This window comes from Tribolium madens, unplaced genomic scaffold (assembly GCF_015345945.1).
Source record: "Tribolium madens isolate multiple individuals breed KSU strain unplaced genomic scaffold, Tmad_KSU_1.1 Scaffold_19;HRSCAF=116;Tcas5.2_LG9, whole genome shotgun sequence".
Classification (NCBI taxonomy): domain Eukaryota; kingdom Metazoa; phylum Arthropoda; class Insecta; order Coleoptera; family Tenebrionidae; genus Tribolium; species Tribolium madens.
In genome coordinates, this window is record NW_025400983.1 from 7311682 (window position 1) to 7335899 (window position 24218).

Sequence of the window (24218 nt, forward strand, 5' to 3'; positions counted from 1 at the left end):
GCCTGGGAATTTCAAAAAATTCCAGCAAAATTAAATACTGCGTAATTTTGCCGAGGACGACATAAAATTAGCAAAATTTTGATTTGATTCACCTAAATTAAATTTTTCAATTTTTGAAATTATCTAATAAACGTAATTAGATACCGGCATGAGAAAATCGATTACAAGCGGACGAGTCCAAGTCGCAGGGGAAGTCACGTTAAAATTAATAAATCAAACATTACAAGAATGAGGAATTTTTATAATCTCGCACATCAACATTTACCCTTCCCCACATATATATCCGCAAATTTTAATCAATTCAGGCACAAAATTAGCAAACTGACCCAATTTTTACACAAATCATGCACTAGTATGGAAGGTGTAGTTGAAAAAATCATGTATTTATTGCACCAGTAGATATTTTATTAAACTCTCAACTCAATAACATCAAAAACCCAACTTTTACCCTGATCGGTCCTCAACATTTGCAACAGAAATCAATATTTTGCAATAGATTTCTATACCTTTTAGGAAAGTGCTGACTCCTAAATACTCATCATGGTCATGTAATAACACTGGGGTGTTATTAATGGGAGAAAAGCCAACCGCTGGTATTCCAATACCTCTCACATAGCGACTATCGGTACCTCCTGGAAATATTTGAGTTTTCAGCTTTAGGCCTCTATAAAAAAAAGTAAATTCTTCCATTTAGCCACCCTAGTACGGCTTACAATTTGTCTGTTCCCTCTTTAAAAGCAATCCAAAACGGATTCGTAGAATCTAGTTTAGTTGGAGTAATTTGGGCCTGTTTTTGCTCATACTCAATCCAGATTCCAGGACCGGCTTCTTTGCACCATTGGTTGATGGTTTCCTCCCATTTTTTTATATCAACGGTTTCGGGGGGAATACGGCAGTCAATCGCGATGATGAACTCAGGGGGCACTACATTAGTTTGTATACCACCCTACAATATACATTTTTTTCTTGTTGCAACACTTTGAAAATTATTCACAATAATTAGAACCAAAATTTTACCTGAATTTACATCTGAGAGCGTCAAATTCAAATAAGATTAAGTTTTCTAACTCAAAAATTATTGTTTACTCACTTTCATTTGAGTTAAATTGACTGTCGTGACGTCACCTATGGTCCAACTGGGATTGTCCTTCAATTTCTTCTTTTCCTGTTTTCTAAACTCGTAAAATTTGTTTAAAAGATAGGTAACTTTTTCTCCCGCTGTGTTATCCAATAGTAAGGAGCCATGACCCGGTTGTCCAGGACAATGAATGTGTAAATCTACAATTTTGTTAAAAACCCTGTATTATATTCCACGTATGTGAAACTTACGCCAAATGCACCTCTCCCCGTTAAACACTGCAAACTCTTCATTGGGACTCGCCATCCCTTCGTCTAAAGCAAACCCAACATTCAAATCCTTGAATTCTTTCGTATGAACAAATTTCCTCATCCCATCAACACCCCCAGTTTCCTCATCTAAAGACCCACATGTTAAAGACCCACCAAATTTAGCAGAAACTCACCAGGGACGAAAGAAATATGGAGTGTTCTTTTCAGAGTCACCCCTTGCTGTTTTAGCCTTCTCACAGCTTCAAGATATTGGATTCCCACACATTTCATGTCCTGKGTGCCCCTTGCGTAGATGTTATTTTGCTCGTCTATGTCGGCACTGAAGGGTTTATGGGTCCACTTGTCTTCGAAAACGGGGACCACGTCCATGTGACTGTTGAGGAGGATCGACGGTAAGTTGGGTTGGGTCCCAGCCCATGTTAGCACCACGATGGGTTTCTTGGGAACTACGTGGTAGATTTTGACAGGAAGGCCCAAGCTTTTGGCTTGGTTTTCAAGGAATTTGACGCAGGCATCTGAAAGGAAATAATTCTAATTAAAATTAATTGGGAAGTGACTGACCCCTTTTGTTTATTGTTTGATTGGGGGCTCTTGAAAAATTCAAGTGTGAAAGATAATTGCTTATTTCCGTTTAAGTCTAAATCTAATATTTAATTTAATTTCAATGAGAAACAGAGTGTATATTGTATCAAATAATCCTTTTAATTATGCACAGTTAAAGGAATTATTTGTAATAATGGCAGAAATGTAATTTTATGCAGACTGTGCTAGCGAGTTGGTAAAGTCCATTACTGACCTTTTAATATGTTAAATTAAAAAAAACACATAAGAAATTGAGGATACTAATCTAGTGGATCGCCTAAAATTATTTTAAAGATACAGCGTGTTCCAAAAAAAAGTTACAATACAAACTTGTTTTTTTCTTTTAATAAAAAACCGTTTGTTTCTTGTCATTTCTGGATGTAACTTTTTATTACAATGTTTTTAAACTTTTATTGGTCGATTTTGCTTAGTTTTTGAAATAATAAGCAAAAAAAAAAAATTCTACAACTAGAAAGAAGGGTATGACAGTTATTTAATGCAGGTGTGTCAGAATTCGGGCCCCAGTGAAAAATTTCAAGTAAGATACAAGTATACAAGTACAAGTACAAGTAAGATGCCAGGAACATGGAAAAAATGTTTAAAAAATTCTAACTGTCAAAAAAATTTAACATTTATTTTTTGACATTTGACATGTTTTTATATCTATTTAATGGTACTGATGATGATGATGATGAGTGAAAGTGCAAAATTTAAACTCTGTCTCCTAACTTCGAAATTTTTATAGATCTTAATTCTTTTTTAACATTTTTTTCCATGTTCCTGGTACACTTGCTTGCAAAAAAATCGGAAAATGTCAAAGCAGAAAAATGTCAGATTTTTATATTTATCCATAGTTTGAACACGACTTAATTCAAGTTACAACTGACAGTTAATCTGTAGTACTCATCACTACTCATTGGGTTTTCAACTAATTGATTATCTTGATTTGCATTTAATGCTCTCGGCATTTAAGTGCAGCATTGCAGAAAAAATTATTTGAATGCGACAGATGTCAAATTGACAACTAAATTGACAAGGGCAAAACCTGTTTCAATCTAAAGAAAATTCTATTTTCCGTTTTTATTGCAACCAACTGTATCTAACCTTACGTTTTTCTCTGGGGCGCAAGTTCTGGCGAAGCCTGTATGTATTGTTAAAGTATTTAAAAAAAAAATGTAGAAGTTTGTTAAAAGTTAAATAATAACTTAAAAAGTTTAAATGAACACCCTATTTTTTGATATAATTCAGAGCTAATAATATTAATWGAAACACCCTGCAAGTAGGTAAGTACAATGTTGTGTTCAAAAATRAGCTTTTTGCTACAAAAACTACAAAAAGGGTGTCTATACAGGSTGATTCTTAAACAGACCGAYAAAATTTTATCCTTGGTAGTATCAAATAAGAACATGCTGGAAAAAATATTGAAAAAATTCTTTGTTTAACCGTTCTCCAAATAAAATTTATGAAAGTTATTTTTAAGGTAAAGCGTACGCCACTGATGTGTTCGTAAATACTATTAGAACAGGTAGTGGAAACCATGGTATTAATTTGATCAAAATGTACTTGATCATTGCAACAATTCATAAACGCCGTAAGTGGCACGTATCAAGGGGGTTTTGTCCCTAAAAGATATAAACGTAAAAAGGGTACAATTTGTTTTCATTTATCCTTGAGAAGCTGTAATAAAGTTTTGGCGGTTTATTTAAGAATCATCCTGTATACAGAAAAAACACTGAAGACTGGCTATAAATTTTGTGTACATAATTTATTGCAATAGGTCGAAGAAATTGTTCTTCGACATTAGTCTCAAAATTGTTACTTTTCCAACTTGTTCCTAAAAACTAATTTAATGTACGTTAATCTCAGTCTTGTTTATTTTGTGTTTTCGTGAATTTCTTGTGAAAAATTTGCAAATCTGCATTACACATTGAGTGTAAATTTTAACGGTGTTTTAACTGTTAGCGGTACCGAATTCATGCCCATTTTTGTGTTTTCGTCTCCAAATTTTCTTACAACGATACTTTTCTCATGTTTGTCAAATTAATTCAAAAACCCGAACTTCCAACTTCCTTTAAAATTACCTTGAATGAATTTGCTACTGGTGTCAACTGTTTGATATTTCCGTTAAATAAAGAAAACTTTATTTACAGAGTAGGTACAGGGTGTGTAATACAACATGTTAGAATCAAGGCCAATTATGAAATGAATAATTAATTCATTTTCAGTTTTAAATAAAAACAAAACATTTGCTTTGAATGTAATAACACAGAAGTGAAATAAGTACCTAGTATATAAAGGGAAAACACCAAAAAATAAAGTACTGCCCATAATGATAAATATTATTTTTAAACCTAAAATTATTGATAATTTTAAGTACTTAACTACACATTACCCCGTAGGTATAACTAAAAATAGTAAACCCAAAATTTACAATTCGTGTTCTTATCAGTAATATGATGTCAATGCAAAATCAAAATATATTTTAACAACCAATATTCCTCTTTGTGCATTAAGTGATAAAAATAAATTAAAACAAGACCCTGCTTGTTTTTTTCCTTCGGGCGTGTTTGATAATCACTTTGAAAACAATAAACTAGCCAAAAAACATTAAAATACGAAACACTTCGACATTCCACACCCAAAAACCGAAGCCAAGCCATGTAGCTTTCCATCATACTATGACCTGTTAAAATCCGTGGATTTTTCTCCAAACGTCCATTGAGAGGATTTTGATGAAAACATGCACCCACAAAACCCAAACCTTAAATAATCACTTACCGTAATTAATATCCGGATGCACAGAGGGTATTCGCAAATATTCACGAAAATTGTTGACAGCTTGTGTGTCCAACGCGTCTTTCTGAACAGCTGACAATGAAGACATCTTACGACTAAAATTCTAAAGTGAAATCGTCGCGACGTCGTCTTTAAATAAACCCAAACCGACTCGGTGCCTTTTTAAAACCAAGGCTGCTGGAAATGTTTAATCAGACATAATTTGTTTGGTTTTATTAATCTGGGAGATGATAAAATGCGGTGTACAATTGAGGTTGTTTACTGGAAGTTTTTGCGGCTTTGGTGATAAAATCGCCATTTGGATAGACAGGTGATCATGTCAGAATGATAACATTTTGCGTAAACAATAATTACGGTTTATTTTTCGCACTACATGATTTAAATTAGTGTTTCCCGCCTCGTTTTTAAAAAAATTAACAGCTGACTGTCAGACGTTTGCGTGGTAGTAACGGCCAATGCGGTTACTGCAATTTGACAATTGACATTTCTCTATAAATTGAAAGTTTCAAACAGTGTGAAATTATGGAAAAAGGTGGAAAATCGGTGAAATGCGCATGGAAATTTACTGAATWTCACACGGGCGTTTTTTAGGTATGTTGTTTACAAAATATCACCAAATTTTTTATATTGAATATTTTGGGGAAAATTCYTAGATTGTGCTTCAAGTAGGTAGAGTAAATATTAAAATGATAGTAAATTATGAAAACAAACGTATTTGGAAAAAATCCACATATTTCAAAAGTTTCTAAAATCAAAAGTGAAATTGATAAAAATAAAATGTGGATTATTTTTTACGATTATTTTCTTTTAATTTATTTGAAGTCTTTTTTGGCTATGGGCTATGAGCCCCTAAACTAGATTTTTTATATTGTTGTCCGTATTTTATTGTTCTAAGCCTCTGTGTTTGTAATTTATTAGTCATTTTTTAATAATGTAAGGGGATTTGGTGTAAGTATTATTAATAAAAAAAATGGTGAACATTTACAGACCTCAGCTGAATTATTTGCCTCACTACGTTCGCCAAAATAAACGTTCAGCTTCGTCACATAAACTATCACTTTTACTCCTAATATAACATTATAAGTACCTATTCTATATGAAATAGTAGAGTTTAGAGTACTTATCTATCATTTGTTTTTGACTACAGTTGACATTAATTTAGGTACGTGTCGTAAACCTTATTATCACTATGATAAGCTATAAAATGCACTTTTGTGTAATTAACAACTTTTTTATAGACCCCAGAATTCTAAATATAGGAGCAGCTTTATGTTTTCAGTCGCCTGTTTTGTCGTTTTAAAAGTAGTAATGAAACGTAGACATTGATTCTGCGTTGAGTAATAATTTTCAGGTGAAAAATAAAAACGGTACTGATTGAATTCTTTATTTAAGTAGTCAAAAACCAGCTATTAACACTTTATAATTCATTTGTGATTTACTTCTCCCGTTGCATCTTCAACATTTCCAATATTTTTCAAAATTTCGCAGTAAATTTCAATGCCTTTCAAGAAAATTTGAATTGGCAAATACTCATCATGTTTGTGCAAAGCCACTGACGTGTGATTGATTGGTGAGAAACCTATTCCTGGCAATCCAACCCTTCTTATGTGACTAGTGTCACTAACAGCTGGAGAAATTTGTGGTTTCAGTTTTAAACCCCTAAAGTTTTCCTAACTTTATTTGGTCGTCTATTTTTGGACCACTTACAGTTTGTCAGTTGCTTTTTTAAATGCGAGCCAATAAGGATTCGAATCGTCCAGTTTAGTTGGTGTTACATGTGACGCTTTATCTATGAATTCTATCCAAATGTCAGAACCTGCATCCTTACACCATTGATTGAGAGTTGCTTCGAATTTCTCTAAGTTAATACCTGGAGGGATTCGACAGTCGATTGTTATGATGAATTCGGGGGGTACCACGTTTGTTTGTACACCACCCTAGAATTTGGATCAAAATTAACAAAATTAATAATATTTAATTATTTTAAGTACTTTGATTTGGGTTAAATTCAATGCAGTGACATTACCAATGGTCCACGTTGGGTTATTTTCCAATTTTTGTTTCTCTCCTGTTCTGAATTCGTACAATTTTTTCAAAATGTATGAAACTTTTTCTCCTGCCGTGTCTYCCAGAAGGARTGATCCATGTCCGGGCTTGCCGGGACAATGGATGTAAAACTCTTCAAAAGTGATTTTTAACATTGACAAGAATTTTATTTTTTGTAACTTACGCCAAGGGCAACGCTCTGCATAAAATACAACAAACTCGTCAYTTTCACACGTAATTCCTTCATCTAGAGTCACTCCAACTTTCAAATTTTGAAATTCTTTACTATAAACGAATTTTTTCCACCCATCTCCACCCCCGATTTCCTCATCTAAAATTCTTAATTATTTCGAACCACTTTTCCAAACACCTACCAGGAGCGAACGATAGATGTAGCGTTCTTTTCAAAGTCACCCCTTGCTGTTTTAACCTTCTTACAGCTTCCAAATATTGGATTCCCACACATTTCATGTCTTGAGTGCCTCTGGCGTAAATGTTGTTTTGTTCGTCCACATGGGCACTGAAGGGTTTGTGAGTCCATTTATCCTCGAAAACTGGCACCACGTCCATGTGGCTGTTGAGCAAAATTGATGGTAAGCTGGGTTGGGTACCCACCCACGTGAGAACCACAATGGGCTTTTCGGGGACCATGAAGTAGGTTTTGATAGGGAGGTCCAGGCTTTTGGCCTGGTTCTCGAGAAATTTGACGCACGAATCTAGGAGTGTTTGGTGTTAGAATGATTTTTTACATCACAAAATACTGTAATTATAACTTACCATAATTTACATTTGGGTGTACGGAGGGTATTTGCAAATATTGGCGAAAATTCTCAACAGCTTGCGTATCCAATGAGTTCTTTTGATCAGTTGAAGGCATTTTGATCTAACTGAACTATTTGTATTGTGATTAAAAAGTTTTGATTCTGTTCTGTTTTTCCTACTTTATGTTTTCTTCTTATAATCACGTGACACTATGTGGTCTTATGTTTTCGTAATTTTTGGTAAAAATAAGATAGTTTATCAGCGATTCTAGCAAACAACTTCCTGTTTGTCATTTTTGGGATAAGGAAAAGGAAGAAAATTCGTAGGAAAATGCAAAGTATTTTATTTGTATTGTTTGTTACACTAAAAAGGCACAAATTTTATTTGGTTTCGTTTTCGATATTTCCGAGAGAAGTCATAATTTCTGAATAAATTTCTATCCCTTTTAAGAAAGTTTCGACACTTAAATACTCATCATTGCCATGAAGTAAAACTGTGGTATTATTCATTGGACAGAAACCTATTCCTGGTAGTCCAACACCTCGTACATATCGRGCGTCAGTAGCCCCTGGACATATTTCCACTTTGAGTTTAAGCCCCCTAAAAATATTTTTTAATTTAACATCTCTTACAAAAGAGTTTAGTACAATTTATCTGTCGCTTTCTTAAAAGCAACCCAATATGGGTTGGAATCGTCCAATTTTGTTGGAGGAATTTTTGATTGTTTAAGTTCAAATTCTATCGATACTCCAGGACCCGCTTCTTTACACCATTGACGAAGAGTCGCTTCAAATTGATCAAAATCCGCATATGGTGTGACACGACAGTCAAAAATTAGGATAAATTCTGGAGGTACCACATTGGTCTGAACGCCCCCCTAAAAACCATGGAAAAATATTGTATTTAACTCAAATCAATATTTTTACTTTGATTTGAGTCAAATTCACTGTAGTCACTTGTCCAAGCATCATGTTTGGATTATTTTTCATTTTTTCCATTTCACCTGTTCTAAATTCGAACAATTTGTTCAAAATGTATGAAACTTTTTCTCCGGCTGTGTTGTCCAAAAGTAGAGATCCGTGGCCCGGATTTCCAGTACAATGAATTTGGAATTCTAGCAAGGATTGTTTTTAACACTTTAATTTTCAAGTGGTTAAAACTTACGCCAAATGCACCTCTCGACATAAAACACGATACATTCCTCATTTGGATTTGCCACGCTTTCATCTAGAGTCACCCCAATGTTTAATTTTTGAAAATCTTTAGTGTGAACAAATTTCTTTAGCCCATCAATCCCTCCAGTCTCTTCATCTGGGACAAAAGAAATGTGGAGGGTCCGTTTCAAAGTTACTCCTTGGTGTTTTAACCTTCTTACAGCTTCCAAATATTGTATGCCTATAGATTTCATATCTTGGGCACCTCTGCCATAGATGCGATTTTGTTCGTCTATTTCGGCCCCAAATGGTTTGTGAGTCCACTTATCTTCAAAAACTGGGACTACGTCCATGTGACTGTTCAGCATAATTGACGGCCAGGAAGGTTCAGTTCCAACCCATGATATAATCACGATGGGTTTTTTGGGTACCACATGGTACACTTTGATGGGAAGCCCCAAACTTCGGGCTTGATTTTCAAGGAATTTGACGCAGGGCTCTGTAATTTTTTTGTTACTACACTCACCATGAATCGGAATTTAGGGTACCGTAATCTATGTTTGGGTGTACTGATGGTATTCGTAAATATTCGCGAAAGTTTTCAACAGCTTGTTGATCGAAAACTTTTTTCTGCACTGGGCTTACAGGTGCCATCTTGGAAATAAATAAAATTGGGGACGACTTTTCCTTATAAAAATCTAAACCTCCTATTGTTTTGTTGTTCAAGGTTGTAGGAAATGTTTAAATAAATAAATTTGTTTGAGTTTAGTAATCTTGTGGTTGGTGAGCTTTATTTTTAGGCGAAAATGCAAAATTTTAATGATAAGCAGTGGTGTTTATCAGTTTATCAAATGTTAACAATTATACATTGTAATTTTTTAAAAAACAACGTTACTTACTTACTTGTAAAATTTAATTTAATTCCATAATTAGCATTTTATTATGCTATTAGCATTATTACTTATTTGAAAAGATACAGGTAACTGTAATAAATTGGCGCCCTCTATGAGGAATAATCATTTGATATTGTGCCTTAAATTCCACAAATAGGCGTTTCCATGGTAACAGCACCACCTTTTTCTGTCAAACGTTATCGTAAAAAGTTTTTTAGTGGATTATTGTAGTGTTTTAATACAAAACTTTTATTAAAAATTAGAAACTTTAATAATTTGTGACATCCTTTACACATATCGCGCGCGCACGTATCGATTTTCAAATAGTGGATACAAAAATGAAGGTTATATTGCTCGTTGCAATTTTAACATTTTCCACTTGCCAAAGTGCAGTTTTATTGTGGAGTACCAATAAATTGGAAATTTCGCCTTTCAATGACTTCAATGACGAAAATTTGCAAGATTTGGTCCAAAAATTGGGATTTCCCGATGTCACAGTCTACAGGAGCAGTCACGAATTGTTGCCAAAATTCGAAACTTTAGTGAAGGAATACCGCAGAGCTTACAATCCTAATGGGGACATCACGACGGAAAATGCTACAGGTTTGGTGAAAGAAATATAAATTGTTTTTGTTTTGATTTTGTGGGTTTAGAAATTTCAACAGACGAAGACTTTGCACTTATTGAAGCCAAACAACGATTGGATTTGATGGCCGGAAATAACACTCTATCAGTGTTGTATCTTCCAAGTGAACGTTATAAAAGGTCTGTTCCCACTACCACTGAGAATCCCGATACTTCTAAAGAGCCGGTCCTCTACAAAGGCACCTTGAAGAAGAACATATTCACGCTTTTGTACTCTTCTCATCCCTTAGTATTGCACCAAGATGACGGAGCAGAAGAGCCTGTGAGTTTTACCCTTGGGGAGAGTCGGATGGTAACAGTCGACTCTCCTGGCAAAGACTCCTACACCAAGCTTTACGTCAAAGTCCCGGTCCAAGATAACAATTTCGTTATCTTGCAGTTTTTTTTCTATTGGTTTAAAACCTACTGGTCCTTGACTTCGGTTAAAGTGTCGACAACTAACGGAAATTTTTCGACCACTTTGAACATAACCGAGCCTTTCCTAGTTCCTGCCGGTTTTTCGTACCATTGTAATGGTTTAACAACTTTCAAAGATAACTCAAAGACAGAATTGCGAATCTACGATTTACAAGTGCAGATTGATTCGAAAAATGGCTTGTTTAGTGACGCTTATGACTGTATTGATTTCACAACGGTCCCAATTTGGTCAGGATTATTCGTCACAGGACTCCTAGGAATCGGGCTTATTATCGCCCTGACGGCGATAAACGACATCAAAACGATGGATAAATTTGATAATTACAAGACCAAACAACTCTCAATCACAGTTAATGAATAAAATCTTTAATAAATAATTTAACTATTTACATATGATTGTCGGACGGCACTTGAGACATATCTTTAGCTGTTTTTTAATGATTTATGTAATAAAAATACAGTCGCAGGTACGATTAACAATAAGACGGAATCATGAAATGCGACTGCGAGGTGTGTAGCGGTTGGCCATCTTTCGGACACACAGTCAAGCTACAAAAAAATATATAACACAAATCAAGTCAACGTTGTGAAGTACCTCTGTCTGATTTCCAGAGCGTCAATTGTTATTTTTTCGATATATATTTTTGGGACGGCCAAAAGTCGCCATGTCAGGGGATTGAGATAGCTACTTTGGTACCGCCATTCGACTTCAACAGCTTTGATTTTCTTGATTTCGGAGGTTGGTACCACAGCTGTGTAGATTTTACCGGGTTCGTGGTACCCACCTTTGTTTAGTGGTACCGTGTGCGATTTTGGACCTTTACCATCGGTTGTTTCATGCATTGTGAAGAATAGTTGGCCCACTTCACCGCCATGTTGGATACTTTCGCCAGAATTTGATATTTTTACTGTTATTCTGTAATGGCCACCTGTAATAAATGTGTAAATAAAAGTATTCCCTCAGAGTTGTGTTTAATTATCAAAGCAAACGAGGGATACAAATTTTACTTACGGCAGTACGGTTTTGTTTCCCCAGTTATCAAAAATTGAACCATATTTGACTCTGGTGCAATTAATCGTCGTTTTATCAATTCTTTATATTCTTTGTGGCTATGATAACCGAATTGTATACATTTTTGGTTCCTTCGGCCACAGTCGAAACATTTTCCCGTCAAAAAATCCTAAAATGAATTGGCAACATTGTTTTTAGCAAAGCTTGATTTACACCAAATAAATACCTCGTAATTATTGCACCCAACTGTCAGAAACGAACATCCCCTATTCGGGTTAATACTTTCAATGAAAAATTCGTAACTTCGCATATGGTTGCAGCCCATGTATTTCCTCACACCTGCAATATTTTTTTTTAATTGAGCACAACTAAATTTGGATAAATTACCCAAGAAGAAGCTCCCATTGGCCTCATTTATGTATTTGGCTATACTTTTGCCACAACCGGGCTGATTTGTGCCCCCATTTGGGTAGTAGTCGACATGACCGATCTTTTCGGTCATACCTAATCCTCCTCGAATAAATTGACTGGCGTCGGTGTGGACCACATCGACATATTTGGCCGCGGTTCGGTCTAACCGAACCGGCGGTTTGGCTTTGGCGAAGTGTGGTTCGGCCGGGTCGAGGCCGGTTATGCGCCCCAAAGTCAATTTGAAGTCCTACAAAATCCAAAATATTGTTTATAAGCTGACGTTTAATGTTTTTTTATTTCTTGACATACCCTTTGCAACGTATAGCCCACGTATCCGCACAAGTGGGCCCCCAGAGAGTGTCCGATGCAGTGCACGTGATCTAGATTCATGTCAGGGATGTGTTTCCACAAGTCGTGTAAAAGATGTGCGGTCATTGCCCCCACTAGCCGAATATTCGCCACTGCTTGCGTGTAGGGGGGACTGGAGCCCCCTTGCCAGTCCACGACGATGACAGAACAGTCGTGAATTTTTAACAATTCCTGGGCCATGTCTACAATCTATGTGAAATTTTGAGGAGGTTGGGGCATGTGCGCCGAAGTCGTACCCAATAGATTCCTCCACCCTCCATGTATCCGTGGGAGATGACGTAGACGGGATTCCGAGGGTTGATTCCTGTCGAGGCGATCACGTCGAACTCATTCAAGTCGATATAGGTGGGTTTCGAGGGGTTTTTCCGCGTGTAGAGGGGGTATCGTGGTTCAATCTTGAAAAATTTGTGGTCATTTGGGTAAATTTGAACGAGGTGGTACCTTATTGAGGTCTTCCGGGAAGAGGGACACGGGGCGATTTTCCGAAGTCCATGGAGGTGATAGTTGAAAGCAGCCGTATATTCCGTAACATTTGGACGCATTGTTGGCTGAAAAATCTGTATTGGTTTGGGGTTTGGTCTAGAGGGGTGTTTTACCAACTTTTCCCAATTTCTAAAAAGTAGTAGTTGTAGGAGGTGTCTTGTTGAAAGTTGCTTTGATTCATAACAAAGATAAGAGTTTGTAAAAAAACAGAAGTGTTATTTGCGACCATTGTAATTTTTTGGTAATGGCTTGGGCTCACTTCGTGAAAGAACTGATTATAACGGAACTGAGTTTATCACAAAGACAAAGTCCAGAGGTCATTTTAACCATTTTGTCTAGACTTCCCGTTCGTTTGACGCACGCAAATTGAGAAAAATATTTATCTCGAAATGGATTTATTGTTTGATAAAATTATATTTACAAACAATTTGACAAAAATTTTGGTTATTTCAGAGCCACTAACAAAAACTTTTAAGGAGGCAAAAAATATTCTTTTCCTTATTTTGTTCTAATGAGATCCAAAAATGCTACACTTGAAAATAATTTTCTGTCAAACTTATGAATGTGATCGGTCTTTAAATACTAAGTAAATATTTGTTTTATGCTGTTGTGCAAACTGAACTCAAGTCATTCAACGAAACTACACTGTTATTTCAATGATATTTGGTATAAATGTATTAGTAGTATAAAAGAACTTTAAAAGTCTTTTTTAATGAATTAGCGTCAGTGCAGAACTTCTTTTTGTTTAGGGTCTTTTCGAAAATCGGGAAAAAATACACTTATTTCGTAATGGATTTATTATTTAATAAAACTGTGTTTACAAAGGAATTTAACATCACAAAATGAGGAATGTAAAATTTTGGAAAGTTTGAGAGTCGCTGACAAAATAATCAATTCTATTATTAACAGTGAAACTTATTCGATAGGGGAAACACGTAGAGAGAAGAAGAACATTGAAAGACAAACAATAATTATCTAGAAGTTGATCAAAATCTAAATAGTGTCCACCTACAAGATTTCAACGAAGAAATTATTCGTTGTTGAAATTTAGTCGATGGAAATGAATTTGAGTTGGAATGGCCCATAATGTCTTGCAGACTGACCCGACATGATGGAATTAATGTTAGGGTTGAATGATTTTACTTACAAAATGCGATTACTGCTTAAAATTGATACTAAAAACTATCGTACTGAATATTCCATAGGAATTTCTAGCATTTATTCTACCAAGTGATGTCAGTCTTTGTCTTATTGGTACACGAAACACAAACGAAACATAATTTGAGCTGAAATAATGTTTGAGTAAAACGACTTGAAATTATCTACAAGTATACAAATTTGTTCCTTAAGTTCACTATATTAATAACAATTTTATTCTAGTAAAATAAGTAAATTTTTAGAATAAAATGACTTTATTTTAGTACTGCTAATAAAAGCGATTTTTCCAATTTTACGCAATAAATGTAGTAAAATGGCTTCTACCGAGCAAAGTCAAAAGTATTTTGAGTACATTTTTTGCTACACTATTTTTATTTATTTCTTTATATATTCGTTGCATAAATACGTTTATAAATCGATCACAATTGCAGTTCATATAGTGAACACTATAAAGCGTGAATAACAAATATTAATAACACGAACAATGTTGCTTTAGCACCCAGTCTAAAAATTTTAAAAGTGGATCCATCAAAGCATTCCAACGTGCAACTATTGAAATTAATGGGATCACAATTAAATATATGAAATGCTTTGATGGGGTGGCATATGGAGTATGCACTTTCTAACTCACTAACTCACAGCATTTTTAACCCTACTTCAAAATTCGGCATACTCTACGCCGGTTATAGCATCCTACGATACTACTTATACTGATATGCTATTGTGACATGTGTGATGTGTGAATACACCTAACTTTTCGTATTCAACAATGATGGATGGACCCGACTGCGTTGTATTTTATCACTAAATCAGGATGAAAAACGGTGCTTTTTGCATACACCAAACGATCAATATGGAACACAAAAGTGCCAGCAGTCGGCCCTTAACAAATTCGGGCCGAGCAAGTGAAAATGTGCGGTTATTTACAGGACAAAAACATGTAGAGTAGCTAATATTGTCCACAGAGATGGGCACTTAATCGGTTAACAGTCAACAAGGGTTACACGCAACGGAACTGCCTCTTCCCACTTGCCCGGCCATTAAAGCTTGGTCAGGTTAACAAGACTGATATTTACAAGGTTGCAAATATCGGAAAGTATCCGCGGATTCGATACATATGACTGATTTTTTTTACATTAGGTCACACTTATCTTTGGCGACGCGACTGTTTGCCTTGCCTCCTATTTGGAGACTCACATTGCGAGATTTCTCCAGGTTGAGGAGCTCTTGGAATAGCTGCTTCACATTGTGGTTGGTCTTCGCAGACGTTTCCATGAAACTCACACCCCATTCTTGCGCCTGGGCCTGGCCCTCGGAGGTACTCACCTGAAAGATTTTTTCGAAAAGTTGCACATTTTTGGTGTTTAAGTTACTATTTTGATTCTATAAGACACATTACTTTGAACTCGTCTACTATTTAGTTTTTTTATTTATTTAATGAAATTTTGTATTATCAAAACTACCGTGAAGCGAATGACTCATATGTCATTGTTTAAGCCCACAACCAAAAATACACTATTCCAAAAAATCAAGGGAACAAAACAATTTCCTAAATTTTTTGGTGATTTTTGAAAGTTTGTATTTCAGTGAAAAATCGTCGTATCGAAATTAAAAAAAAAACATTTTTATTTTGTACTCAATGTTAAAGAGTGCTTTTATCAACTAATTTCAGTAGATAAAGTAGTCTTTTATCGTCTAGTGGAATAAAGTAATTTTTATCTACTGTTTATATTTTATCAACTAATTTCAGTAGATAAAGTAGTCTTTTATCGTCTAGTGAAATAAAGAAATTTTTATCTACTGTTTATATACCACTTTGACCAAGAAATTCTGGTGGGCGAGTATCACAAAATAAAACGAAATATTAACGACGATAAAGATTGTTTATCTACTCGTGAAAAAAGTCCACTCGTGACTTCGTTACTCGCGAACTTAACTTTTTCACTCGTAGATAAACAATTTCTTTATCGTCTTGTATAATAAATAACTATGAAACTTCAAGTTTTGAGATCTTTGGACAAAAAAATTCTGAGCTACGGTTATCACGCAATCCTAAGAAATAGCACCATAAAAATGTATTTTTTGTTGTTGTGGAAATATTTTTAGTTAAAGTAATACAGGAGCCGGCTAGCTTGTTTATTTAGCTTTAATCTGCTTTTTTATATTCTTTTTACGTCAATTTGTCGTTGAGATATCTGACTTTTAAATGAAAAAGGATCATTTTGTTTTTGAGATATCTGACTTTTAATGAAAAAGGATCATTTTGTTTTTCATTATCGATATCTCAGCAACCAATGACCGCACAGAGAATGTAAGGGTAGTTTCAAAAATAAATTTCTTACAAATCTTATTACGATTTTTTGAAAAAAAAATTTTTTTTCACTCTCAACATTGATTTAAAGATAAGTGAAATTTGTTTCGTTGTCAGATATTTGAGCGACAAATTGACGTAAAGAGAATATAATAAAAGCAAATTTAAGCTGAATAAAAAAGCTAACCGGCCCATGGATTGTATCAAAAACAAAAAATTATAAAAAACTTTGCTTGCGCTCAGAAAAAAATTTTATCAAAAGATCTCAAAACTAGAAACTCAAAGTTTCAAAATGTTTTTTTCACTGATAGAGGAATTTTTTTGTTTACTTAATTTACTTTCAGTGTGTTTTAGGTAAAACCAGTGCACAATTTCCTTTGGTTTTATCTCATTTTAAAATTGAATGCAACAATAAGTGTGCATGTTTGCGTAATGCTGATTGCAAAATATATTATTTTTATACAAACTGATTTACAGACTCAAATATTTTGATAGCAGGACCATAGAAATCATCACATCCTTTTTAGATTTCATTATGAAATCTGCCCTAATGATATAAATACCCTGCAATTAGCTGATTTTAATTATTATTCCAAAAATTAATGTTCATTTGTGATACATCAAATATCGAAATCTTTGTTTTCATTTATAAATTAATATTTATTTTATTACTTAATTGGTATGTCATAAAAATCAAGATAATTGTTTTTTTACTATAATAAAAATTAAACTTCAATTAACGAGGAAAAACATTTGGAGAATTTAGTTTTTTAGACATGAACAGGTCAGTTTTATCGTATCACTAACCTGTTTCAAAGCATTGAAACATCCAATTTCGTCAAATTATTTTGCGCCCCATATACTTTTTACAGAATAACGAGTCTCAGTTTTTAAAATCAAACCCACCTCTCTGAGTTCTGCACTTTCGTCGCATTTATTCCCAACTAACATGATGGGAATTTGGCTAAGATCTGGTCCTTTTAGTTCCCGAATGACCTCCCAAATGGGCCGCAACTCCTCCAAACTCTGTCTACTACACACGGAATAGACCAAAATAAACGCATGACCTTTGCTTATCGACAATCTTTGCATCGCAGGGAATTGATGTGACCCCGTCGTATCCGTTATTTGAAGAGTACATATGTTTTTGTTGCAACTTATTACCTAAAAAAAATATTTTTGACTCCACAACTCTAAGAGAAACAGTCGAGCAAAACAACGACTTACCGAAAAAAACTAACAAACGCGCAAATTATTGTTAATACATCAAGCAACAAAAACTAAAAAAAAAAAAAAAACAATTTAATAATTCCTAGAGCTCACTTGGCGATAAGTGTCTTCGATGGTCGGGATGTAACTCTCCCGAAAGGTCCCTTTGACGAACCTCAAAACCAGGGAGCTTTTGCCCACACCCCCGGCCCCAAAAACCACCACACGGTAGTCATTGCTTTGTTCAGGCATTTTCAGCGGATTTGGAGGCTTGAAAAAAGAGGTTATATGAATTGATTACAGCTTGTTTTCAGTTGAAGTTGCTCCATTTCGTTGATTATTTGACTTGAAATGCGTTGTTTGATGATTTTTTCAAAAATGAACTTGTGTTTTCGGTATTTTTTGCAATAAATTTGGCTAAAATTATGACGTCATTCTTAAAACTAAAAATTTGTATTGATTGGCCACGATCTAGCCCTAGGACATCTAACACAAACTCCGGGAACTAGACTGCAGAGATCTGTGTTGCGCAACCGGAACAAAACCCGGAAAAAATGTGACGAGGCGAAAGCCGAGTTCGCTATTATGCAGTCTGTACTGTGAACGTAAAAACTGAATAAATTAGGGAGAAATAATTGAAAATAATTGAAATTCAGAGTAAAAAATTTATTCCAAGTTTCAAAATACATTTTCGCAAAAATCAGTATTATTTTTGATACATTTATTTTTATAAAAAAGAGAGAAAATATTAACACAACCATATTCGACAGTCAAGGATTAATAAAAAAGTTAAGCAGTAGGTAATCAATGATGGTAATTGCGAAATTTTAGTCCTTGATGGGCGACTTGCTTTCTGAGGCACTTTGGATTTTTTGGGGGCTCTCCTTTGGGCTTATTTTACCAGAACTTGAACTTTTATCATTTGAAACGTCTTCCACTAAGGCTCTATGTCCTACCTCTCTCCCCTGATTTCTAACTCGCCTCCGCCTCGCTCCAGCAATTTGTCTTGTGTTGGTGTCGTTTCCTCTTAATGTTGGTACCTCGTGTCTCACGGGTTGCCCCAATTCGATTGAAAATAAATGAAATAAACTTAATTTAAAATGAGGTTTAGTTATGAAGAGAAAAATTATGAAAATGAAAACGCATGATGTTATCAACATTATGGGGAAGAGAACTACATTGAGACCCCAGGGAAGTTTTGCTGTAATGATAATTATTTTATTTATTTTCATAAAATTTAGAAAAACGACTTACTGAACATGCCACGACCAAACTTTCCAAACGCTTCACCAATGTCGCCCCCGGGCTCGACGATAAGTGTCCGAAATTGTTTTGTGAGCACCTTAGAAGGGGCCACAAAGTATTTTAAATTTTGATACGTGATCTTATAGTACGCTTTGCACGGATTCTCCCAGAAAATTGATTCTGGAACAAATTTAATTCAAATTACGCGCCATAAATATGCAACCGTACGACATAAAAATCCTAAAAGCCAAAAAACGTCACTTTTGACATTCAAGATTAACCAAACTCTCCGTTTTGTTTACATTTCTCAAAAATGGACGAGAAGAAATTTCTGAAAAATGTGTCCGATAAAGAGGTCCCCGGGGGGCGTCTCCAGTCCCTTAAACTTCCCCGCGACTTGAGTTTAGGAATCGCCAAACCGAAGAAACAATACACACCTAACCTCAATGTTGTCAGAAATAAGGACAAAACGAAGGAATTTCTCAAGAAAATGGACCAAAAACGCAAGGATCGGACCGGGCATAAAGTGCGGCACGATAAGCAGGACCACAAGCCTAAATTTGTGCAGTCTACTGGGGTTTTTTCACAAGGAACGGGTGAAATTAAAAGGCTGACCCCCCATAATTCTGAGCCGAGGGTCAGTTTTAGGAATAGTAGTACGGTCTCGAATTTGGTTTTACCAACAATTAATAGGAATTCGTGGACTGTGAATAAAAAAGCCGAAGAGGCGGTTTTAGATGAGTTGGCAAACTGTGATATTGATAGTGATGAGGAGAAAATGTCTTTTAAGCCTTTGACATTGTCGCTGGATTCTGTCAGAAAGGTTAAAAAAGAGGTGAATGTAAAGAAAGAGGAGGATTTGGAGTTTGTACCTGAACCCTTTAACAGTGATTATAGTGAGGAAAGCCCAGCTTTAGCTTTAGTTAAATTGCCAGATTCTTTTGCTGGCAAAGGCCTAAGTGACGATCCTAATGTTAAAAAATTGTTCGATTATACCCTCAAAGACATGCTTGAAGGCCAAATTGGCAAACTAGTTATAAGAAAGTCAGGCAAAATGGAAGTACATATAGGTAGGATAAAGTATGAGTTGAGTCCTGAAAGCACATTTGAGTCTAAAGAAGAGTTAGCTACGATAACAGAAGGCCCCAATGGTGAAAATTGTATAGCAATATTAGGCAATGTTTTAAATAATTTTATCATGTTTCCTGACTTTGAATCACTATTGAGTAAAAAATAATTGTACTATTTTTTGTAAATAAATTACTTACGCAATTGTGTTTGGAAGTAATTACCCCATGACATGTTTTTAGGATCACATTCAGGCGGAACCGTCCCCATCTTTTTCAGTGCTACGAAATTATCAATTTCTTCTTCCTGCAAAAAAATCATTACTTTCGCCGTTGTGTTATAACTATAATAAACTCACGTGTAAAATACTTAAATATGTGACTGTAAAATCCATTATGTACATCAAAAAAACAAAATACTTCACTATAGACTTCCACGTAAATTGTGCCCTAAGCAACTTATAAATTATAAATAAAAAAATGCAGGTGGCGCCAAGGGCCCCCGAAGTTGGGTTAAAAATCAAATAATACAATTTCTCCTGTGTTGATAAAACAATCCCTTCATATCTATCATAGGTCGTTTTTTGTAATGCATTCTCAAAAATCGAACTTATTTCACTAATTGTGTTATCACCAATGTCACTACTTTGGGAAAAATTCATCAAAAATTGAAGCTCATGTGTCGTCAATTTAATATTCAAGTAACCCTCGTGGTAACCCACCAAATCGTCCAGATAGGCATTACTCAAAATTAAACGCACAATTCTTTTTAAATGTAAATCAGCTTCGCAGTGTGTTTTCCCAGAATTGTAACGTTTTCGGGTTTCGAGATCTAGACTTTCGGAGCGAGTTGGAATCTTATGTTTCGATTTAGTGTCCATACTATGGGGGTCAACCCATTCTGCTTTCGTGATGGATAAATAAACGATAAACGTTAAGAAAATGAATGATTTCATCTGAAAACGATCGTTTAGTAGTTATATAAATGTACATTAGTGCTATTAAACCTTAAATGTGCGATTATTTAATAAATAAATTGAGATTATTCAAAATTTGTTTGAGTCCTAAAGCTAACCTATAAACTGACACCTGTCATATATGATGTAATAACTGTCTGCGAGTTTATCAATGATTGTTGTTTTTGTTACAGCTTGTTATCTCGGCATGTTTTAAGGTGAGTAATTGATGAAAAGTATAAATTTTAATAATTATTATTATTCATGGGATCATCTTGCGTAATACCTAATATGGTCCAGTGTAATCAGTGGATAATTGGTTGCCTAACTTGTTAATTAGTGTAAAAATTTATCAAATTTAATAATTTGGTGTTTGTTAAAGGTATTATTTGGTTTAACAATTAATTGCCTATAAAGACGAGTTTATTTTGATAAAAATTAAACCATCGTGTATTTAAGTGTATCAAAATTTTGTTTTTTATTTCTCAATATTGAAAGTGACCAATTAAAACAAATAATTTTGTTTTCGTGTTATATAGATAAGCAACATATTTCCAAGGTCAGGGGGAGTGGCTTTGAGTAAATTGTTTCTTTGAAAACTCCTAAATTTCCAGACTGTTAACATTTGCTAATTGTTTGTGCAACTGTTGTGTTTCTCCAAATTTCGCGATTTCTGTACTTCCCTGCCATTTCTATTGACAAAATCAGCTGTTTCCGAGGTCAGCTGAGTCAATTTGACGTTTTATTTATGTTTTTATTTGTGCACCAAAATGGCAGACCTGAAATCTCTGGAGCATCCCACGTTGAAGGTAAACTAAACTCCAACATCATGCCTTTATTTCCTTTTTCTTTTCGGAAATCCAGCCCCGCTTTGGGGTCCCCACCCCCTCCGTTTTTGTGTCATTTTTTTTTCTCAAAATTTGCATTATCGCGTCGATAAGAGCGACATTTCGCAGTCAAGGTCTCAGGGCGTTGTTGGTATCGAATTTTAGGTGCCATACGAGATCCTCAATAAGAAATTTCGAACTGCGCAAAAGTCCCTCGACAGAGAAGCCTCCCACGTGCAGCAGGCCGCCCGCGAGCTTGAGACCACCATCTCTGGGGGTAATGTAAGAGCCCGCGACATCACCTCACTTCTTGGAGGCATGGTGGAGAAACTCCAAGTGCTGAAACGCAAGGCCGAGGAGAGCATCTCCGAGGAGTTGGCCGCTTCCAATGTGTGTAAGAGGAGGTTGGAGCACTTGAAGGAGCGCGAGACGCTCACATCGGCAGGGACGATCTCGCAGGGGGCTGTCAACCAGTGGAAGAGGAAGCGATTGGATAGGATGATGGTGGAGTATTTCCTCAGGAACGGGTATTACAATGCAGCGATAACTCTAGCAGAAAAGAGTGATATAAAGGATTTGACTAATATTGAGATTTTTTTAACGTCTCGCGAAGTTGAGAAAAGTCTTGCAAACCATGAGACGTCCAAGTGTTTGATTTGGTGCCATGACAATAAGTCGAAACTTCGTAAGCTTAAGTCAAATATGGAGTTTAATTTGAGGATCCAAGAGTTTGTTGAACTGATCAGGTCTGAGCGCAGAATGGACGCGATTAAGCACGCAAGGAAGCATTTTCCGAGTTTCGAAGACGAGCATTTAGACTCGATTCAAAGGGTTATGGCGCTTTTAGCGTTTCCGGTCGATACAGGTCAGTATTTCTCATTATGCATTGTTGATACAAAACTACAAAATATTACGTCTGAAACAAAAAGCTTTTTTTTATTTAAATGCTCGGTAATTTTTTTTCTTGTTAAATCATTGCCATAAAATATTTATAAAGTATAAAGGACCATAATGTACAAAAGTTGTAATTTGTCAAAAAGTAAAAAAACGTCTTATTAATAATTAATTTGATTTTTTGACACAAAAATTAATGTAAAGACGTGTAACAACTCAAGAATTGATAAGATATTCTTATGGCAAAAAGGGATTTTAATAAATTTAGTAACTTACAAAGTGATATTTTAAATAATATGTGTTAACTATTTATGCGGGATTTTTCACGAGTATAGCAAGTGTCGTAGTAGGTACTAGTTTTGAAGATACTGAAAAAATATAAATATAACAGTTTTTAACATAAATATTCAGAAATGGACAAAAAAGCTTTATTTTAACGAAAAAATGCGCTAAGAATAATCAATTAAATAATCCAGATCTTGTTTTCAAAATACATTTTTTTTATTTTGTGGTGGTTAATGGCGTGTCCTGTGAAACCAATTTCAGAAATAAAACCATACAAAGCCCTGTTTGACGAGACCAGGTGGGACACCCTCATCGAAGAGTTTAGACAAGAAAACTACCGACTGTTCCAATTAGCTTCACAGTCTGTTTTTACAGTGGCTCTTCAAGCTGGACTTTCAGCACTTAAAACACCATATCCTTTGATGCATTTTATCTTTTTATCATGTTTATTAGTTTATTACGCATATTTTTCCTTAATAATACATACTCAATGTTATTCCGATAATGGGGAAAATAGGAATCCCTCCTGTCCAGTTTGCCAACCTTGTCTCAATCAGTTAGCAGAGTCTTTGCCTTTCGCCCATTGCTCACAATCACGTCTTTATTGCCATATTAGCGGATTACCATTAAATGAAAATAATTTACCTATGATGTTGCCCAATGGATATATTTATGGAGAACAAGTAAGATGATTTTATAATTGCTTAGTTACTAATATACGACTTTTAGGCGCTAGAACAAATGGCGAAGGAAAATAATGGTCAAATAATTTGTCCCAAAACGAAAGAAATATTTCCATTTAAGAAAGTCGAAAAAGTTTACGTTATGTAAATGTGATATTTTTCTTTTTTTTATATAGTATTGATTATACCTCTCTATCGTTTTTTTTTTAGTTGATAAGTTGAGTTATGTTAAGTACTCATAGGGTTTCAGTTTTTTGTGAAATTACATTAAGTATGCTTCTCGAAATAAAAATATAATTTAATTCCTGATAGTTTTTATTATGTCAGTACCTATAATCCATTCCACTACACTAAAACTTACAGTTTAAAATGCCGTTTTATGATTATGATTTATGAATGTTCCAACTTTCTAAAGCGTTATGATTTGTAATTATCGTGCATCAAATTTGAACCAAATAGAAAGGAGTTTCTCTATTTGGTACTCGTCAGACTTTTGTACAAAATATTTATAAAAATATAATGAAACTGCTCAACAATTTGAAGTTTCCTAACTATTCTAATTAAATCAATGTTAACAAAGACATAACATTGGTCAGACAGACCCTGTATCTTATATTATCTAAGAGAGTCGAGGTGAAGAAGAGTGTAACAGTGTCAATATAT

At 34.9% G+C, this 24218-nt stretch overlaps 8 protein-coding genes across 12 annotated transcripts; 3 read left to right on the forward strand and 5 right to left on the reverse strand.

The window, feature by feature from the left end:
* Positions 1-383: 383 nt before the first annotated feature.
* Positions 384-7682, reverse strand: LOC123010404. Its single transcript, XM_044407279.1, has 12 exons — positions 7552-7682; positions 7149-7490; positions 6959-7105; positions 6720-6907; positions 6436-6665; positions 6165-6387; positions 4711-4831; positions 1524-1865; positions 1330-1476; positions 1091-1278; positions 714-946; positions 384-664 (listed from the first exon to the last, which is right to left on the reverse strand). The coding sequence occupies exons 1-12, from the start codon at positions 7649-7651 to the stop codon at positions 445-447; spliced, it is 2481 nt and encodes an 826-aa protein (XP_044263214.1). The 5' UTR covers positions 7652-7682; the 3' UTR covers positions 384-444.
* Positions 5230-23858, forward strand: LOC123016009 (E3 ubiquitin-protein transferase MAEA). Of its 3 annotated transcripts, XM_044416175.1 has the most exons (6): positions 5230-5319; positions 21061-21084; positions 21859-22558; positions 23134-23284; positions 23360-23555; positions 23602-23858. In XM_044416175.1, exons 3-6 carry the CDS (start codon positions 22012-22014, stop codon positions 23701-23703), a joined length of 996 nt encoding a protein of 331 aa, XP_044272110.1. In that variant the 5' UTR covers positions 5230-5319; positions 21061-21084; positions 21859-22011; the 3' UTR covers positions 23704-23858. The 3 variants fall into 3 exon arrangements, with proteins under 3 accessions (XP_044272110.1, XP_044272108.1, XP_044272107.1); XM_044416173.1 differs by lacking the exon at positions 5230-5319 and having other exon boundaries at positions 20987-21084; XM_044416172.1 differs by lacking the exons at positions 5230-5319; positions 21061-21084 and adding an exon at positions 21260-21675.
* On the reverse strand, positions 7864-9461 carry LOC123016008 (aminoacylase-1-like). Its single transcript, XM_044416171.1, has 5 exons — positions 9239-9461; positions 8701-9189; positions 8463-8650; positions 8184-8413; positions 7864-8136 (listed from the first exon to the last, which is right to left on the reverse strand). Exons 1-5 carry the CDS (start codon positions 9342-9344, stop codon positions 7917-7919), a joined length of 1233 nt encoding a protein of 410 aa, XP_044272106.1. The 5' UTR covers positions 9345-9461; the 3' UTR covers positions 7864-7916.
* Positions 9721-11610, forward strand: LOC123016010 (V-type proton ATPase subunit S1-like). The gene is made up of 2 exons (XM_044416176.1): positions 9721-10186; positions 10237-11610. The coding sequence occupies exons 1-2, from the start codon at positions 9922-9924 to the stop codon at positions 11004-11006; spliced, it is 1035 nt and encodes a 344-aa protein (XP_044272111.1). The 5' UTR covers positions 9721-9921; the 3' UTR covers positions 11007-11610.
* LOC123016004 (pancreatic triacylglycerol lipase) lies at positions 10990-13379 on the reverse strand. Of its 2 annotated transcripts, none has more exons than XM_044416161.1 (9): positions 13038-13379; positions 12879-12994; positions 12674-12832; positions 12378-12626; positions 12045-12315; positions 11884-11996; positions 11658-11826; positions 11241-11574; positions 10990-11194 (listed from the first exon to the last, which is right to left on the reverse strand). In XM_044416161.1, the coding sequence occupies exons 1-9, from the start codon at positions 13147-13149 to the stop codon at positions 11119-11121; spliced, it is 1599 nt and encodes a 532-aa protein (XP_044272096.1). In that variant the 5' UTR covers positions 13150-13379; the 3' UTR covers positions 10990-11118. The 2 variants fall into 2 exon arrangements, with proteins under 2 accessions (XP_044272096.1, XP_044272097.1); XM_044416162.1 differs by having other exon boundaries at positions 12879-12985; positions 13038-13376.
* Positions 13684-18165, reverse strand: LOC123016012 (GTP-binding protein Di-Ras2). Its single transcript, XM_044416178.1, has 3 exons — positions 17713-18165; positions 17296-17553; positions 13684-15404 (listed from the first exon to the last, which is right to left on the reverse strand). The coding sequence occupies exons 1-3, from the start codon at positions 17848-17850 to the stop codon at positions 15210-15212; spliced, it is 591 nt and encodes a 196-aa protein (XP_044272113.1). The 5' UTR covers positions 17851-18165; the 3' UTR covers positions 13684-15209.
* LOC123016007 lies at positions 18250-21158 on the reverse strand. 2 transcript variants are annotated; one of them, XM_044416170.1, is made up of 6 exons: positions 20918-21156; positions 20270-20866; positions 20112-20217; positions 18853-19023; positions 18555-18799; positions 18250-18510 (listed from the first exon to the last, which is right to left on the reverse strand). In XM_044416170.1, the coding sequence occupies exons 2-6, from the start codon at positions 20864-20866 to the stop codon at positions 18496-18498; spliced, it is 1134 nt and encodes a 377-aa protein (XP_044272105.1). In that variant the 5' UTR covers positions 20918-21156; the 3' UTR covers positions 18250-18495. The 2 variants fall into 2 exon arrangements, with proteins under 2 accessions (XP_044272105.1, XP_044272104.1); XM_044416169.1 differs by having other exon boundaries at positions 18250-18799; positions 20918-21158.
* On the forward strand, positions 18910-20119 carry LOC123016011 (DNA-directed RNA polymerase III subunit RPC4-like). The gene has a single exon (XM_044416177.1). The coding sequence runs from the start codon at positions 19157-19159 to the stop codon at positions 20078-20080; it is 924 nt and encodes a 307-aa protein (XP_044272112.1). The 5' UTR covers positions 18910-19156; the 3' UTR covers positions 20081-20119.
* Positions 23859-24218: the final 360 nt, after the last annotated feature.